The sequence below is a fragment of the Diabrotica virgifera genome, chromosome 5, assembly GCF_917563875.1.
Source record: "Diabrotica virgifera virgifera chromosome 5, PGI_DIABVI_V3a".
In the NCBI taxonomy this organism is placed as follows: Eukaryota; Metazoa; Arthropoda; class Insecta; order Coleoptera; family Chrysomelidae; genus Diabrotica; species Diabrotica virgifera.
The window spans coordinates 175,557,185-175,575,367 of record NC_065447.1 but is presented as its reverse complement, the minus strand read 5'-3'; the positions used below and the strand labels follow the sequence as shown (position 1 = coordinate 175,575,367).

The window sequence follows — 18,183 nt, the reverse complement described above, 5'->3', positions numbered from 1 at the left end:
AAAAGTTAGGTACCTACTTCAAAAATTAGCCATGTTTTTCATCAATACAGGGTGTTTTTTTTAAAATAAGTATGGCAAACTTCAAGGGGTAATTCTACATGAAAAATTAGTGACAGTTTGCTTTATAAACCTACGTCCACAAATGCTTCGTTTCTGAGATAGAGGGTGTTAAAATTTTTCTTACAAACTGACGATTTATTTATTGCTTTAAAACCGGTTGGTTACAAGTAAGAATTTAATATTCACCACTGGCGTACATACGGGTAATATGACCTGTAAAAACATGGCTAGTTGTTAAAGTAAATAACTTTTTTATGGTCTAATGTAAGCGAATGAATCAAAAAACAGAATGTTGAAAAACATGAGGATATAATTAGATTTTAATTTTAGTATTTTATAAATGCTAGAATATTCCACAGGGTGATGCAAACTTTGAGAAAAAAACACAGTTTGATTGGTACACCCGGTATACAATAAAAATGTAACTGCTTAGCAACAATACTATCACAGCGATATTGTTAAAGAATAAGGCTACAATATATTAAAAGAATCACTTAAATCGGACAACCGGTTTAAGAAATTCGAGACATCAAAAATTACCCATTTTTAAGGTGTCCGGTTAATTTTACACCCCAGTGTATATACGATTAAACCCCAGCATATTATCCCAGCATGTTATAAAATTATTGTTTTATTTTTAGTATAACCATGTATTACGAAATCTGATAAAAATGAATCAAGACTTTTGAAAATACACAATATAACTATATACATTTTTGTAATAGCATGTAATTGAACAAAATGTAGAACAGCAACCTTGTACAAACAGACATGGTGTGGCAACGGTGGTCGCACTACTTAAATCGGCATGTCTGGTCAGTGGACAACACTCGGTATATAATAAACCATCCATACCACTAATCCCTGCACTCTAATACTGCAAAGGTACACTATCCCGTCAGAATAGATGATCCAAAGACATGGCAAGAGTTACTTTCTTGTTCACATGAATATTTTTCGATATTTAGATGATTACAAAAAATGAATTGTGGTTCATGTATTAATCATTTAAAAATAACATTTAAAAGTCTCTAAACTGGAAGACTTATCGATGGTAAAGCGGCACATTGTGCAAAGTTCCAAAAAATAATATCTTAGTTTAAAATTTTTAAAATGCTTCTACTAGGAAGGAACCAGGAAAAAAATAGAAAGGCAGAAAATAACGCATAACTTAATTGCCATCTTCACAGATAGCCAGACGCATGGGACAGACAGGCGAAACAGTTCATTACAGAACATTCGCCAAAATTTGCGGCAGACCTAATAAGCAAAGACAGACAGACCTAACAGGGCACTGTAAGCCGAATAGGCAGTTGAAGCTGATTGGATTGGCACACGATGGACTTATGCAGAGTCAATTAGAAGAAGAAACAGAGGATTGGCAGATGATGACCTATGCAGCCACTTAGAAGAAGCAGCAGCACAGCACATTTTATGTCAGTGTGACAGTCTGGCAAATGTGCGGTTATTGGTATTCGGCGAAGAAAAGCCATCCGCAAAACATACGGAAAACCAAAATACTCGTAATAAGTAAACAGCAGCATATAAAACCGTCTATATATATATATATATATATATATATATATATATATATATATATATATATATATATATATATATATGTAAATAATACCAAACTTGAGCCAGTTGATAAAATCGTTTACTTTGGACAGCAAAATTGGCATTGAGGATCCGCCTACTTCGCTGCTACGTGTTCTCGGTCATACTTTATGGTGTTGAGTCCTGGACTGTAAATAAAATCGATCTAAATCGCCTTGAGGCTTTCGAAATGTGGTGCTATAGAAGAATTTTAAAAGCTTCCTGGTTGGAGAAGATTCGAAACTCCACAATACTAGAACGTCTAAGCAAGACTACTGAGATCATAAAAACATCAAGCAGAGAAAGCTGGAGTACTTCGGACATGTAATGAGAGGTCCCAAATATAGGTTGCTACAAAATATTACGAAAGGAAAAATAGCAGGCAAACGCGGTCCAGGACGAAGAGGAACCTCATGGTTGAAGAACTTGCGAGATTGGTATGGTGTTGATACAAGCATGCTATTTAGGGTGGCAGTGAATAAAATTAGGATAGCTATGATGGTAACCAACGTTCTGAAAGGACATGGTACATGAAGAAGAAGAAGGAGATACCGAATTTATATAACGGATCTGTATGCACTGCTACAAAATGGCATTGTGAAATATTTTAAAAATAAAGGTAGGTAATGAAAAACAACGAATGCAAAACAGCCAATGTAGCGAAATACTACTTTTGCAGTAGTATTAGTAGAGGAAGATGCAAAGGCAAATAGAATAGAATTGATAAAGAAAGTGATATGAACTGATAATAAAATTAGAAATAGATAGATGTAAATTGAATGGCTAGCTAGATATGCAAGAGAATGACTACTTGACACTCAAGGAAGGATTCGGCCAATTTGCACGCCCGTCAAGACAGTAAATTAAAGGAACTGACAATGATGGCTAGGAAAGGAACACAGAAGCAAACCGTAAAAACAAACATTTAACTAATAGGATAATTCGATAAAGCAGAATTTGAAAGAGAAAGGATTTTTGAATTAAAGATAATGGAAAATAACTATTACTCTTTGGAGTATAACGACTTGTACTAGGAGATTCAACTTACGATGAAATGATGAAGCGAGATTTTTTAATTATTAGGGAAGTTGAAAAAATTATAACTTTTCTCTATAGCGAATAAAACAATACATCAAAAAGGAAAAGTATGAAATTTAGCCATTACTTCTAAATCGAAAATAGTTTTAATACCTATTAAATTTAGTTTTAGTCTAATTACGTTTAAAGTATGTTTTAACAATCACAAATTACAAATAACGAAAATAATTTAAGTCTTTGCCATTTTAAAGGCCATAAACATTAAAACCATTAATATGTGTTATAAAACGTATTTGTATTAAATGAGATTTTCAAATTATTTAGGAAGCTATGAACATCATGTAACTCTCACCAAGATACTTATGGTCTGTGGAATGAATGTCAAACAAGCAGAAGTTCGTCAAATTACTACTGACAAAAAAGTTTGAATTTCTTTTGACAATGGTTTCTAAAAATGCGTTATAATATATAGAGTTCAGGATATTGCTTTACCATATTGTACTCACCCGGTATGATATGTTTATGAATTCGGTTTCTGCTTTTACCATTACAGGAAGAATCGTCCCTAGAGTGTTAAAATGTACATAGGAATTTACAGATATATGTTTCAATTTGACAGTATTATTTCCCATTACCAAAAGACTAGTACTAAAAACCTTAAAATGGTTCGATGCTTTCAAATCATTAACAATTATTCTTACTACGCCATTGATCGTGATGATGAGGATTTTCTTGGGACAAATTCTTTAAGTAATTCATATATTATCTGAATATAAGCTTTACTGATAAGTTCGATCAGTATTCTTGGTCTACAGATTTTCTATTATCTACTTTAGAACAAACGGTAAGTACCAAATTACTGAATATGTGTATAGAAATGAGCAACCTAGAACAAGAGAGACGAATGTGGATCTATTAGTGGAAGGTTTAGGTCTAAAATAATCAAATAAACATCTTCGCTATCTACAATTCTAAAGCAATAAAAACCCAAATATGTTTAATATTGAGTACTAGTCCTTCGTTTAGGACATCTTATGTAATAACATTTTGTATAATTAATGTAAGTATTGAAATATCACAAGCATTTAAATTAGTATGGCGCTGTCAGTAGGATAACAACAGGTTGTTGATTACAGGATACCGTATTACTTTTAAAGTACTATTTAAAACTCCAATGGACATTCTCTTACCGAAAAATTGTCTCGTCAAAAGAAAAACAAAACAACAACAGTTAAAGGTCAGGAGTCATCACCCTCTTTAAGAACTACTTACTAGTAAAGTACCGTTTAAATAAAAAAAAAGGTAATAATACTATCACAGCTTTCACATCTCGCAAAACATAGCTCTTAGTTTTTTTATTTTTTAAAAATTCTCAGGATCGCCTGACCAGAGCAAAACACTGCACTGATTGCTTCAACGCGAAACGAGTGAACCTCCCTGTAGATTACATATTTTTTACTTGTCAAGCGGCTTATAAATGTATTGCTTCAGTTTTTAGAGGTACAGTGTGAAGGTGCGACATTGAAAACAAAAGATGGTCATGGGTGTCATAATATCATATTGTTTTATATATTATTTGCTTATAAATATTTCTTGGTAAACAACAATTACCAGTGAGCAATTATTAATCAAAATTGATTTTCCTATGATGTCTGAATTTGCAATAGTGGTTTAAATTTCGATTCCAAAGAATAAAATGTATATTCTTTTCATATAATAAGTTACTTAACTGAACTTATACCGAAAATTAGGGAAAAATGTACTAAATATACTTTTTGCCCTCAATAATGTAAATGTTCAAATAAAGAAATAACATCAGAAAAAGGGCATATAGCACAATATGATAACATTTTGAATGCATTAGGAAGTAGAATCAACTAAACATATGTCTTATTTGTATATCAAAAAAAGAAAAAATGGGACAACATTCTAGTTTACCACTATTTAGACAGTTTATATCAAGTTATTTTAGAAATAAAGCTCTTTTAATAATAGTGATACATACCAAAGTGATTCTTAAAGATCTGTAGTTTAGTATGAAATAAGGACATAGACAATATAAAAACAATTCAACGAAGATACAATAAATTGGAACATATTGAAATACATAACACGTTTTCCTCCACAAACCCCTATATAAATACTGGTAGAATACACAATGTTAACAATCGATAATTATAACATATAGGAAAATAATAATTATCAAACTAGGTAAAAACGTGCATTGCAAAGAAATATTTGCCAATAAGATAAATAAGAAATACATAATTTTGGTGAATACCAATATGGCATTTAAGATCTGGTGCTATAGAAGGATTTTGAAAATACCATGGATCTAACCGATTACAAATGAAGAAGTGTTAAGAAGGCTACAAAAGGACGACGAGGCCATAAAGAATATCAAAACAAAAAACTGGAACATTTCGGCCACATTACCAGAGGTGCGAAATATGAGACATTAAGGCATAATGCAAGGCAAAATTTAGGGCAAAAAAGGCTTACTTGATCCCAATTTTATACCACTTTCTCAAGACAGTGCTAACACAATGAAAAGCAGCACCGAAAGATCTAAATATTGTTTAAGTCGAGGGTAATAAACCAGAAAACAAAACCAAAATTAGTCGAGATGAACTCTGATATCGAAAGTAGATATCAACTCGGGAATCCGACAGGAAGATAGCTTAAGCCCACTACTAAAGCCATAAAAGAAAGTAAAATATATATCTTTAGATATGCAGACGATGCAATCGTGATCTCAGATAAGAAAGATAACTTACAGCGAATGATACAGACATTCAACCAAAACATTAGAGGAGACATGGCATGATGAGGGAGTCCAAAAGATGCAAAATAATAATTATTGCCGAAATAAATGTACATATCACGAGATTTTTTCAGTATTTTGGGACTAGAAATATCCAGTTAGGGAAACTTTAAAGAGAGAGTCAAAATAAGTAAAAACCTACTTATCATATCAGGATGTCTAAGGATCACCATGTAGAGAAATAAGGATATGGGATTAAATTGAAAAGTACGTATATATAAAGCATGTCTAAGACCAGTAATAAAATGTGCGATAGAAACAAGAACATATTAAGCAGAAATAAAAAAATATTCAATATTAAATGAACATATTATGCGTTAAGTTTTTGAGAAATGCCAATGTGGAGTAACTATAGGAGGAGAAAAATTAAAAACCTACGTTCTGATGATTACTCTGAAGGATAAATCACCTACGCTTCAGAAACATCGACCATCAAAGAAGCCGATTCAAAGAGTATGATGCCATTTGAAATGTTGATCTACCCTAGAATGTTGCGCATACCATGGATCGCACATCGGACAAATAATTCAATATTAGAACTTAACATAAAAACTAGACTCACCACAACTATCAACTTAAAATATACTGAGGTATTTTGCCCATATAATTAGAAGAATATTGTTCAAGAACAATATTCGAAAGCTAGAGTTTACGATCAGTGTATCCTCCATCTCTCTCTTTCTTGTCGTTTCTCCATTACTGAGGATCGTGATTTCTTCCAATATTCCTAACAATGTTTCTCCATTGGTCTCTATCTTCAGCTGCTCTAAGAGCTTCGCAGAATGAGTTTAAAGCTGAATTCTTTATTTGGTCGGACAATCTAGTTGGTGATCGTCCTCTTGATCTTCTCTCCGGAACTTTTCCAGAAACAATTAATATCTCTAAACTGTCGTCACCTCTGCGAACAACGTGACCAAAGAAATTCAGTATTCGTTGCAGACATATTGTGGACAGCCTTTTTTTAATCTTGAGTTGGTTTAGAATGGAAACGATTGTACTATGAGCTGTCCAAGGTATGCGCAGCATTCTTCTCCAGCACCACATCTCAAAGGCATCAATTTTTTGGTGCTCGCATGCGCGAAGATTCCAAATATCTGCTCCGTGTGTCCGTATAGAAATATTGAGAATACCAAGGGCATTCACCAGTCTCATCTTGATATTTTGAGAGATAGATCTGTCTTTCCAAACTTTAGTTAGGCGACTCATCGCATTTTTTGCCATACCAATAAGTCTCCGAACTTCTGCTTCAAAGTTACCATCTTTAGTTATACTAGACCCGAGATAGACAAAGGTATTTACTATCTGGTATTCTTGTAACCTATTAGTCAGTTGAATAGTGTCGAATCTGTCGACATCTGTCGTATCCTCTCTAGACTCACATATAGTTCACAGACGTTGGACACTCACCAAGGCCAATATGGATAAAATAGTAAGGGCACAAAGAATAATGGAAAGATCAATGCTCGGGACGAGACTTATAGATAAAGGATGAGATTAGAAGGATAAAAGATGTAACCGCGAAATACAACAATGGAGGCAATGGTTAGGAAGGAGAAGCAGAGGAGGCCTCAAATGAAATGGGCTGATGACATTACGAATATTGGAGGACACAACTGGAAGCAAGTGGCACAGGATAGAAAACACTGGAATGAATTGGGAGAGGTCTATGTCCAAAGTTGGATTACTTAAGGCTGAAAAGGAAGAAGAATTAGAAGAAGATGACACATGGAACGAATAATAGTTTCAGGCAACGAGCGGGCAAAAGATCCGGAGGAAGATATCTAGCACGATGGTCGAACTAAAGCTAGTTATTTCACAGTTGATTACTGTGATTGTGTAGAGAAACATACTGCGGTCGGTCAAGCGAAACGTAGAACAGGTGGTACTGGACCTCGATTTTTGGTCCTTCGCTTCGTTATCGAACGTATTCGCTTCGTATCTGTTTAGTGTATAGATAGCGAATGATCCCGATAGTGTATAGATCTCGAAGGAACAAACATCGAGGTCCTGACAGCTTGTCAAATTTGCTTACCTGCGGAGGTAATGAAATCCATTTACTAAGGCTGAAAATCAGTAGGTACACACATTCTAAATTGAATATAAATAAAAGTTATTATAGTCGGTCAGATGTATGACAGGACAGAGCCGGTCAGTCGACCCCAATGAATGTACAGGGTTATTCACTATATTTTGACCCCCCTCTAAACTGCTTTATTTACAGAATTAGAAAAAAAATATAAAATATAAAACTTATTCAATTTTTAAATTATGATTTTTTGACATATATATATCGTACTAGTGATGTCATCCATCTGGGCGTGATGACCTAATCGACTATTTTTTTTAAATAAGAATAGGGGTCGTGTGCTAGCTCATTTAAAACGTTATTCAATTCCCTATTCAGTAATAGGTATAAACATTAACATGACTGTTTTGGACAAAAATTTTTTTGGACAACCTGTATAAATAATGATCTTAATGTTTATATTACTGCATAGAGAATTGAATAACTTTTCAAATGAGCTAGCACACGACCTCTATTCTCATTTAAAAAAATAGTCGATTACGTCATCACGCCCAGATGGATGACATCACTAGTACGATATTTATGTCAAAAAATCATAATTAAAAAATCGAATAACTTTTGTATTTTAAGTAAAATTTAATAAAAAATTTTGGTCTTGGTAAAAGGTATATTATTTTAAAAAGCCCTATAGGGCTACAAACATCGAACAAAACGTTTTCGCTCTAAAAAGAGCATCATCAGTGTTGCCTAAAATAAGTATAACCATCATCATCATCATTATCAACCCGTACGCGTCCACTGCTGGACATAGGTCTCCCTCAGCTCTTTCCATTCATCTCTATTTTGTGCGGCTTGCATCCAGTTACCGACAACATGTTTCAAATCATCGGCCCATCTGGTTAGTGGGCGTCCTCTGCTCCGTAGTGCTTCTTCTCGCGGCCTCCACTCGACAATACGTTTTGTCCATCGGTTGTCTGGCAATCTGGCGACGTGTCCTGCCCAATTCCACTTAAGCGACGCGATTTTTTCGACAGCGTCTGTTGTTTTTGTTCTACGGCGTATTTCTTCGTTTGGGATTCGGTCTCTCAGGGAGACACCCAACATCTGGCGCTCCATAGCCCTCTGAGTATAACCATATTAATTATCAAAATGTTAAACTTAAAATAATGACCAAGGTAGAAGCAAAGTTTGGTTATACTTACAAGAACATGGTGAGCCAACCAAAAAATACGAAGGTCAAAGCCTTTCAAAAATGGACTAAAAGTCACATCAAAATGCTAACATAGCAAATTCCAAAGGATGGATATAATCCCTAAGGATACGGCCCCAGGATAACATATGACTCCCACACGTTGTAAGTGGTCAAAGGTAACAAATTAGGTCATTATGTTACAAGAGCTGACAGGCAACTAAGATGTGAGATATCAAAAGCGAATCTGTCTGATGTCAAGACAACAATTGTCAATGGAACTTGAAGTATCATGAAAAGTTGGTTACACAGCTACTAAATTTATAGTTGTTTATAGTACAAGCAATGATAACAGCTAACATCAGTGTGTTGGAATTATAAAAATAAAGAGTTAGTGAGAATATATTATCTAGATGTAAAATAGAAGGGGGGAATTTGAGTACCCACAATCATCAATGAAGTGTACGTAAATTGATGAAGAAAGGTAGGCAAAACAACATACAGAGAATGTAATGTATGGTTTGTGTTTTGAAATTAGATAATTTATATTTGTGAACCAACACAAATGATGGCTGAGAGACTGGCTGAAAAATTAGAGACAAAATAGGGGTCGTGATATCAAATGCTGAAAAAGTTGTAAATGCAAAATCTTATTTATCAATTAATAAAATATAGATGGGTTCATCAACACAAATTTACAGGACTGAAAAGGTTGTATTACAAGCTTAGTCCAAATTTCTTTATTATGTCCTTTTATGTTAAATAATATCTAGGGCAAAGAAAAATTAATAACTTGGATAAAAGTGTCTAAGCTACAACTAAAGTGGGGTCAGATGAAGATAAGTGTTGAGTAAGATTATTGAGTATATGAGAAAATTAAAAATTGTGTTTATTTAATTAAATTAGTAGATAAAACAGAATAAAAAGGGTGGATAGATAGATGAGTTTGTGGTATAAAAAGTAAATTTGACATCACTATTGAGACTAATGAACATTATATCAAATTTACTTTTTATACCACAAACTCATCTATCTATCCACCCTTTTTATTCTGTTTTATCTACTAATTTAATTAAATAAACACAATTTTTAATTTTCTCATATACTCAATAATCTTACTCAACACTTATCTTCATCTGACCCCACTTTAGTTGTAGCTTAGACACTTTTATCCAAGTTATTAATTTTTCTTTGCCCTAGATGTTATTTAACATAAAAGGACATAATAAAGAAATTTGGACTAAGCTTGTAATACAACCTTTTCAGTCTTGTAAATTTGTGTTGATGAACCCATCTATATTTTATTAATTGATAAATAAAATTTTGCATTTACAACTTTTTCAGCATTTGATATCACGACCCCTATTTTGTCTCTAATTTTTCAGCCAGTCTCTCAGCCATCATTTGTGTTGGTTCACAAATATAAATTATCTAATTTCAAAACACAAACCATACATTACATTCTCTGTATGTTGTTTTGCCTACCTTTCTTCATCAATTTACGTACACTTCATTGATGATTGTGGGTACTCAAATTCCCCCTTCTATTTTACATCTAGATAATCTATTCTCACTAACTCTTTATTTTTATAATTCCAACACACTGATGTTAGCTGTTATCATTGCTTGTACTATAAACAACTATAAATTTAGTAGCTGTGTAACCAACTTTTCATGATACTTCAAGTTCCATTGACAATTGTTGTCTTGACATCAGACAGATTCACTTTTGATATCTCACATCTTAGTTGCCTGTCAGCTCTTGTAACATAATGAACTAATTTGTTACCTTTGACCACTTACAACGTGTGGGAGTCATATGTTATCCTGGGGCCGTATCCTTAGGGATTATATCCATCCTTTGGAATTTGCTATGTTAGCATTTTGATGTGACTTTTAGTCCATTTTTGAAAGGCTTTGACCTTCGTATTTTTTGGTTGGCGCACCATGTTCTTGTAAGTATAACCAAACTTTGCTTCTACCTTGGTCATTATTTTAAGTTTAACATTTTGATAATTAATATGGTTATACTTATTTTAGGCAACACTGATGATGCTCTTTTTAGAGCGAAAACGTTTTGTTCGATGTTTGTAGCCCTATAGGGCTTTTTAAAATAATATACCTTTTACCAAGACCAAAATTTTTTATTAAATTTTACTTGTAATTAATGGTATACAGCCAGCTACAGGAAATTCTTCCTTGTGGATTTTTGTATTTTACATTTTTTCTAATTCTGTACATAAAGCAGTTTACAAGGGGTGTTCAAAATATAGTGAATAATCCTGTACATTCATTGGGGCCGACCGACCGGCTCCATCCCGTCATACAGCTGACCGACTATAATAACTTTTATTTATATTTAATTTAGAATGTGTGTACTGATTTTCAGCCTTAGTAAATGGATTTAATTACCTCCGCAGGTAAGCAACTTTGACAAGCTGTCAGTACCTACCACATGTTCTACGTTTCGCTTGACCGACCGCAGTATGTTTCTCCATACAATCACGGTAATCAACTGTAAAAAAACTAGCTTTAGTAAATTCAGAGAGATTTGGGGGGCGGCAGTTAAATATGTCAAAAACAACTTTGTAACTTTTTGTTAGTTTGATTAAAGCTTACGACGGGCTCTAGAAATGTCTATTTAATATTCAACATTATCAATACTTTTTCATTTGTGGAAAAACCGGTGATCTTTTACACTAATGAAAATTTAGACATCTGTTTTAACATACAGTAATATTGCGTTTATTTAAGTTAAAGCAATATTATGCAAGAATTTGCATTTACATTCTACATTAAAATGCAAATGAGATGTTTTTACAATTGTTATTAAAAAATAAAAGAATTTAAATATATGAAATATAAAAAATTACCATAGTTTTTATTTTTTTAAATTCAAATATCTAATTAATTCTATTTATTTATGCTGAATTGCTTTTAAGTAAAATACGTATCAAATTTTATTTTTGCGCCACCTTCACCAAGAATATACAAAGGGTAACTACAACTACTGCAGGAAGGTCCACTCCAAATCATGAAACCTACGTGGATGTGGTGATATTTATACAATACAAAATATTACGACACTGAATCTAATGTGGACTCTCCTCTTCGGTATCCAGCTGGTTAGGAGACAGGAACTTACGTACGTACTTCGGATAGTGTGTCTTTTCATGCGCTTTCAAAATGGTCGACCGAGAAAACGTCTTACCACATAAAGCACACCTAAATGGTCGTTCGCCGGTATGAACCCGGCAATGATCCTTCATGTGGTGTCTCAGCTTGAAGGCTTTACCACAAAACTCGCACTTGAACGGTCGATCGCCTGTATGAACAGGTAGGTGAGTAATTAGAGAACTAACGTCAGGAAAAGATTTCCCGCAAAACTTGCAGAGTACGACTCCGCCAGCTCCACTTCCCAAAGCAGCAACAGCTGCTTCCTTTATATCCAGGTCCATAGGAGTAGGCGGTTGGTCCGTTGGGTCGGGTGGTTCGTGAGGGTTCGCTGATAACCTTCCACTGAAGTCCATAAATCCGAGGGGCTCTGGAATCGCCAACGGATTCACGTGGTGCCTTTGCTCCCGATACTTGAGCGTTTCCAGACTATGACTTAGGATATGCCTTGTGAGCTTGCTTTGGTGCGGGAATGAGTTACCGCAGTACATGCAAGGGTACATTCTTGGAGATCCCTCGCCGGTTTCTTGCTCCTGCAACCAAACAAAAGAACAATCAACTTCTTGGAGGAGCCTCTAGAGATTGATGAAGGTTTCGTGTGGGCCGCCACAAGAAGTTGACGTTCATTTTTTGTTTGGCTGTGGGAAGCAAAAAGTGTGCCACCAAAGAATAATTTAGTTTTCTAATTTACGTTGCTTCGTAAGGCTCCAATTTTTCTAGGTATTATAATTGTGGAGTTTGAAGCGTCTTCAGATGTTTATAGCCAAAATGATTGTCAACTTCTTGACGGCACACGGCATTAGATTTAAGCACTACAGCTTATACAATAACGCTTGTACTACAATTTAAATCTAAATTTACTGAAAAAGATATTACATAATTACATTTCATGCAGTAAAATCGTAGTAAGAAAAAATATTGATAATTACAAGATTTGTTTTTATCGAAACATAATCTTTCAATAGACGTAATTTTAGATTAAACATTTTTTTATTTTAATTTGGAGTACAACATTTTGATATCCCCGACGACTTATACGGCGTAAGGAATGCGAGAAGAATTGAAATATTCTTAGCTTCTTGTTTTTTTTTTCTTCTATGAAAAATATATGTTTGTATGTAGCTTCTCCCTAAAATGTTACACTGGTCCTAAGACTTCTTTAGTTTTAAAAAACTGTTACAGAAGTAAAAACGTCAAGCTTTATATTGGTATAAAATCGTTTATTAAAAAACTTCATAAAATGTCATTCAAATGGATTGCAAAACGTTTTCATTCTAATTCAGAACATCTTCAGTGCATTCTGCTGAGTAATTGGAACTAGCACACTATTTAAAGTGGTAACCTCATAATATATGGTTTACATAGTATGTATGAAAATATGGTGACTACAAGTCGATGTTAGTAGATTAAATTAAATACATCCTCAAAAGGCTCCCTCAAAAGGCAGGTTTCCCTGCTCGAAAATACTAGGTTCTTGGCTGTTCAATGGGCACAGACCAACTGTGGTATCATTAGTTAAACACACTATTTTTAAACCTTTTTGCCTCTTAGTATTTTTTCGATAAGCCAGTTTTTATCGAGATACGGCTTCTTTTTTAATATGTTTACATAAAAATTGTATGGGGGTTTTGTTCTTTAAACCCCCAAATGTTTGTATACGTTTCAATTAAACTGTGATTGTGGTACGATTACTTACACTCAGGGTATTTAAAACTTTTTGCCTCTTAGTATTTTTTCGATAAACCACCTTTTATCGAGATGTGGCTTCTTTTTTAATATGTTTCAAAATATGCCTAAAAATATAAATCATCATAAATAAATTTTCAGATTATTAATAAGTCACTATAATCGTAAACCATATACAAATATGTGGTGGATTCAGCAAATATTCAAAATATCTCGATACACAGTGGCTTACGAAAAAGTACTAAAAGGCTAAAAAGTTTTAAAAACATTGTGTTTAATTGATGGTACAATTAATTGGGACGTACACAAAAGATTTTGGGGTTTAACGGAACAAACCCCCCATAAAATTTATATGGGGTGCACAAATTTCACTATAATTTATTTTTAAGATATTCCTGCCATAAGGATGCCACATGTCCATTTTCAATAAAAAATCTCTAATAGTTTTCGATATATTGGAAAAAATCGATTTTCATTTTGTAACTTCAAAGGGCTGAAACTTTTTTTATGTGCACATTATTTGTACTAAGGTAAGTTAGGTTCAATCAAACTATTTTTGGTTCCAGAGTATGTGATTTAATTTATGACGTGCATTTTTGTTACACCCTGTATATACCAGTTAACTTAAATATACAATATTTTGGTATAAACACGTTATTCACCAAATATGCAACACAATAAGAGAATAGTAAAGATCAACAATTTAGAAACAAATGCAATTTTGGAAAATATAGATATAAAAATAAAATATTGGTTGCAATAAATGTTATAGACCTGGATCCCGCGTACCAAAAAAAGTTGATTAATAGCAACCCGAAAATGTGTTAATAGCTTAACGGAGTCTAGTCGGACAAACTTTGATGTATGGGAACATTGGAACAGGTTAAAAATTTGGAACGTCAGAATACGTTATAAAGTTCCATAGAAAACGTTCCATGTATTTTATTGGACAGAACTTCCAAGTGATTTGTTACCATTTCATTAAACTCTCATTCAAGAATCAGACTGGTGTCTATCACCAACTGGGCATTTTAGTGATGAGCATAGTGATTCCAGCATGAGTGGAACACGAAGAACATGTCAAATGACAGGAATCATGTTGGTTAGTAATAGCAGTCTGAGTTTTGCATGAGAGTTTAATGAAAGGGTAACAAATCAATTGGATGTTCTGTCCGACAAAATACATGGGACGTTTTCGTAATCTGACGTTCCAAATTTTTAAACTGTCCATAATTAAAACTTCCCCTGTTCCTGTGTTCCCGTACATCAAAGTTCGTCAAACTAGACACCGTTAAGCTTTAACAAATTTTCAGCTTGCTATTAATCAACTTTTTTTTTGGTAAGCGGGATCCAGGCCTATTAATGTAACATTCTCCTGAAATTTGTAAAATAATACTGATTATTTCATTCATAGGAGATTCTGACCAATAGAAAGCTACAGAAATAAAAAATAAACTGATAATTTTTGATAATTTCAGTGACATTAATGACAAATTAATGTTTTAAAAATTATAAAAGTGATGACTTTTAACCGTGAAATATTTATAACAACTGTGTGTTTAATTGTACTAATTTGTACTTACATAAATAAATTACAATAAAATTTTGGTTTTGAATAGTTTTATTAATGAAATAATCGCAACAAATTGCACTCGATCTTAAAATTAATATAGAATTTTTGCCCTCGTGACATTTTGACATAATTTCACTCGCCTTCGTCTCGTGAAATTAGAACTGTCGAAGTGTCACTCGGGAAAAATTCAATAATTTTAGAGCTCTTGTGCAATTACTACTGATTATTTCATTCATAGGAGATTCTGACCAATAGAAAGCTACATAAATAAAAATTAAACTGATAATTTTTGATAATTTCCCTTCGTCAAGTATATTACGTCAGATGCCCTTTGTTGCTACGAAAAAATACATTCAGTGACATTAATGAAAATTAATGTTTTAAAAATTATAAAAGTGATGACTTTCAACCGTCAAATATTTATAACAACTGTGTGTTTAATTGTACTAATTTGTACTTACATAAATAAATTACAATAAAATTTTGGTTTTGAACAGTTTTATTCATGAAATAATCGCAACAAATTGCACTCGATCTCTAAAATTAATATAGAATTTTTGCCCTCGTGAACTTTCATAATTTTACTCCCCTTCGGGTCGTGAAATTAAAACTGTCAAAGTGTTACTCGGGAAAAATTCAATAATTTTAGAGTTCTTGTGCAATTACTCCTGAATATTATATACAGGGTGAGGCAGATAACTGGCCTATTAGAAATATCTCGAGAATTAAAAGCAACAGAATCATGAAAATTGGAATAAAGGGGTTTTGAAGGATGATCTATGAAATGAAAATATTTTCATCACCGGTTATACCGGAAGTTGCTTATAACTTCGTTTTTTAAATGGGACACCCTGTATATTTTTACATTTTTGGATTCTCCTCTATATCTTCTTTCTTAAAATATGAGGTTTTGTAATATTATACAGGGTATTTTAAGAGATATTTACGTTTTTTTATTAATTTCGTAGCAACATTCACACCCTATAGAATTGTAATAGTTTGACATTAAAAACTCTGCTTACGTTCAAGTGATTTTTAATATAGTCTATTATTGTTAAGAATCATTAGTATAACTAATTTTAAAATTTTAGTATACAGGGTTGGTCGAAACTCGGAATGAATATTTTCTGAGTTTTCTTAAATGGAACACCCTGTATTTCAGTATTGTAATGAAATGCTATTTTGTGGTACTTTTTTATTTCTTAAGCATTCCCTATACCTAACTGCTTTAATTTGTGCTTAATTGTTAATCGCACCAACAATCTTAACTACGTAGGTATTTTGATAGCTAGACCATTATTGGTAATTTTAAGGATCAGTCTGGATTAATATGTATTTATTCCTGAAAAATTATTTGTGATTGAATATTTTCACGGCCAACCTAATAAAATTTTACGTATTTTTTGTTGCAATTAATGTTTAGTTTGAATCACCAATAACTCACAAATTAAAGCAAATAGGTATAGGGAATACTTATAAAATAAAAAAGTACCATGAAATATCATTTCATTACAATACTAAAATACAGGGTGTTCCATTTAAGAAAACTCAGAAAATATTCATTCGGGGTTTCGACCAACCCTGTATACTAAAATTTCAAAATTAGCTATACTAATGATTCTTAACAATAGTAGACTATATTAAAAATCACTTGAACGTAAGCAGAGTTTTTAATGTCAAACTATTACAATTCTACAGGGTGTGAATGTTGCTACGAAATTAATAAAAAAAACGTAAATATCTCTTAAAATACCCTGTATAATATTACAAAACCTCATATTTTAAGAAAGAAGATATTGAGGAGAATCCAAAAATGTAAAAATATACAGGGTGTCTCATTTAAAAAAACGAACTTATAAGTTGCAAAGAGACGAAAATATTTTCATTAAATAGTTCATACCTCAAAACCCCTGTATTCCAATTTTCATGATTCTCTTACCTTTAGTTCTCGAGATATTTCTAATAGGCCAGTTATCTGCCTCACCCTATATTGTTTGGATTATATTAATGGAATGTAAATCAAATAGGCGCTAAGATAATTATGCGCTTCAAATTCACTTTCAATACTTCAGATAAACGTAGATTAAAATACACATGGTGTTTTGCAATTGCAATGTTTTCACATTAGTTTATAATTTCAATGGGATAGGGTGCAGCCGATGGTTATAGGTACTAAATTTAAAACAGATTCCTGGAAATATATCTGGTTGTAAATAAAATACTCCAGAGGAAATTGTAAAAAGATATCCCAGATATAAAAATATTTACTGATAACATAAAAAAGTTTAAAAATAAACTTACCGAATCTTGAATCCGTGAAAATTCTGATGGACTTTCAATGGGAGGCTTTTTATCTTCTCCTCCTCCCCAATCAACTTCTTTTTTTAGACTCTGAAAGAGAACAACTGAATTAAGAGTCTATATTCGGAAGTAATAATGGGTTTAAAGAAATTGGATAGAATCAGTTTTGTTAGGGTAAGTATGCATAGACGAAAGATGTTACTCTAGTCTTCAAAGATGAAAATGCCACTGAATCTCTAATAGTCCAGGGCGCATCTGTTTTGAGACGGACGTTGAGAGGTGACTCATATTTTTTTGCAGAAATTGCTTAGAATTAACTCATATAATAATAATTGAGTTAGCCTCCCAATCAAAAAGTCCGGAACATTGTTTAAATAATCAAAATGTCAAAAAATGAAGGAAAAATTGGACTTTTTCTTCGTTTTTTGATTATAACTTTCAAAGTATTCACTTCCGCGAAAAGTTGTACTGACATAAAAGTTGCGTAATTAAATTTCCTACAATATATGATTGGCTAAAAATTTTAAAAATTGTCAAACTTGTTGCAAAATAGCAATAATTGCGAAAAACCCATAAAAAAACATGCATTCGCATTTTACGTTTTTCAACCATTTGAGCTACACTTAGAACGTTCATACTTTACCCAGAAAAACTTTATGATATAGTAAAACAATACTGTACAATTCATTAAGATCGGTTCAATAGATTTTGTA

At 32.8% G+C, this 18,183-nt stretch overlaps 1 protein-coding gene across 1 annotated transcript in view; it reads right to left on the bottom strand.

Moving 5' to 3' along the window:
• Window positions 1-18,183, bottom strand: part of LOC114337473 (zinc finger protein 358-like) — a 307,896-nt gene that overhangs the window by 90,603 nt on the left and 199,110 nt on the right. The window contains exon 5 of the mRNA XM_050651680.1: window positions 17,471-17,560. Within this exon, the coding sequence (XP_050507637.1) occupies window positions 17,471-17,560 (90 nt within the window). The remainder of the gene's footprint in view (window positions 1-17,470; window positions 17,561-18,183) is intronic.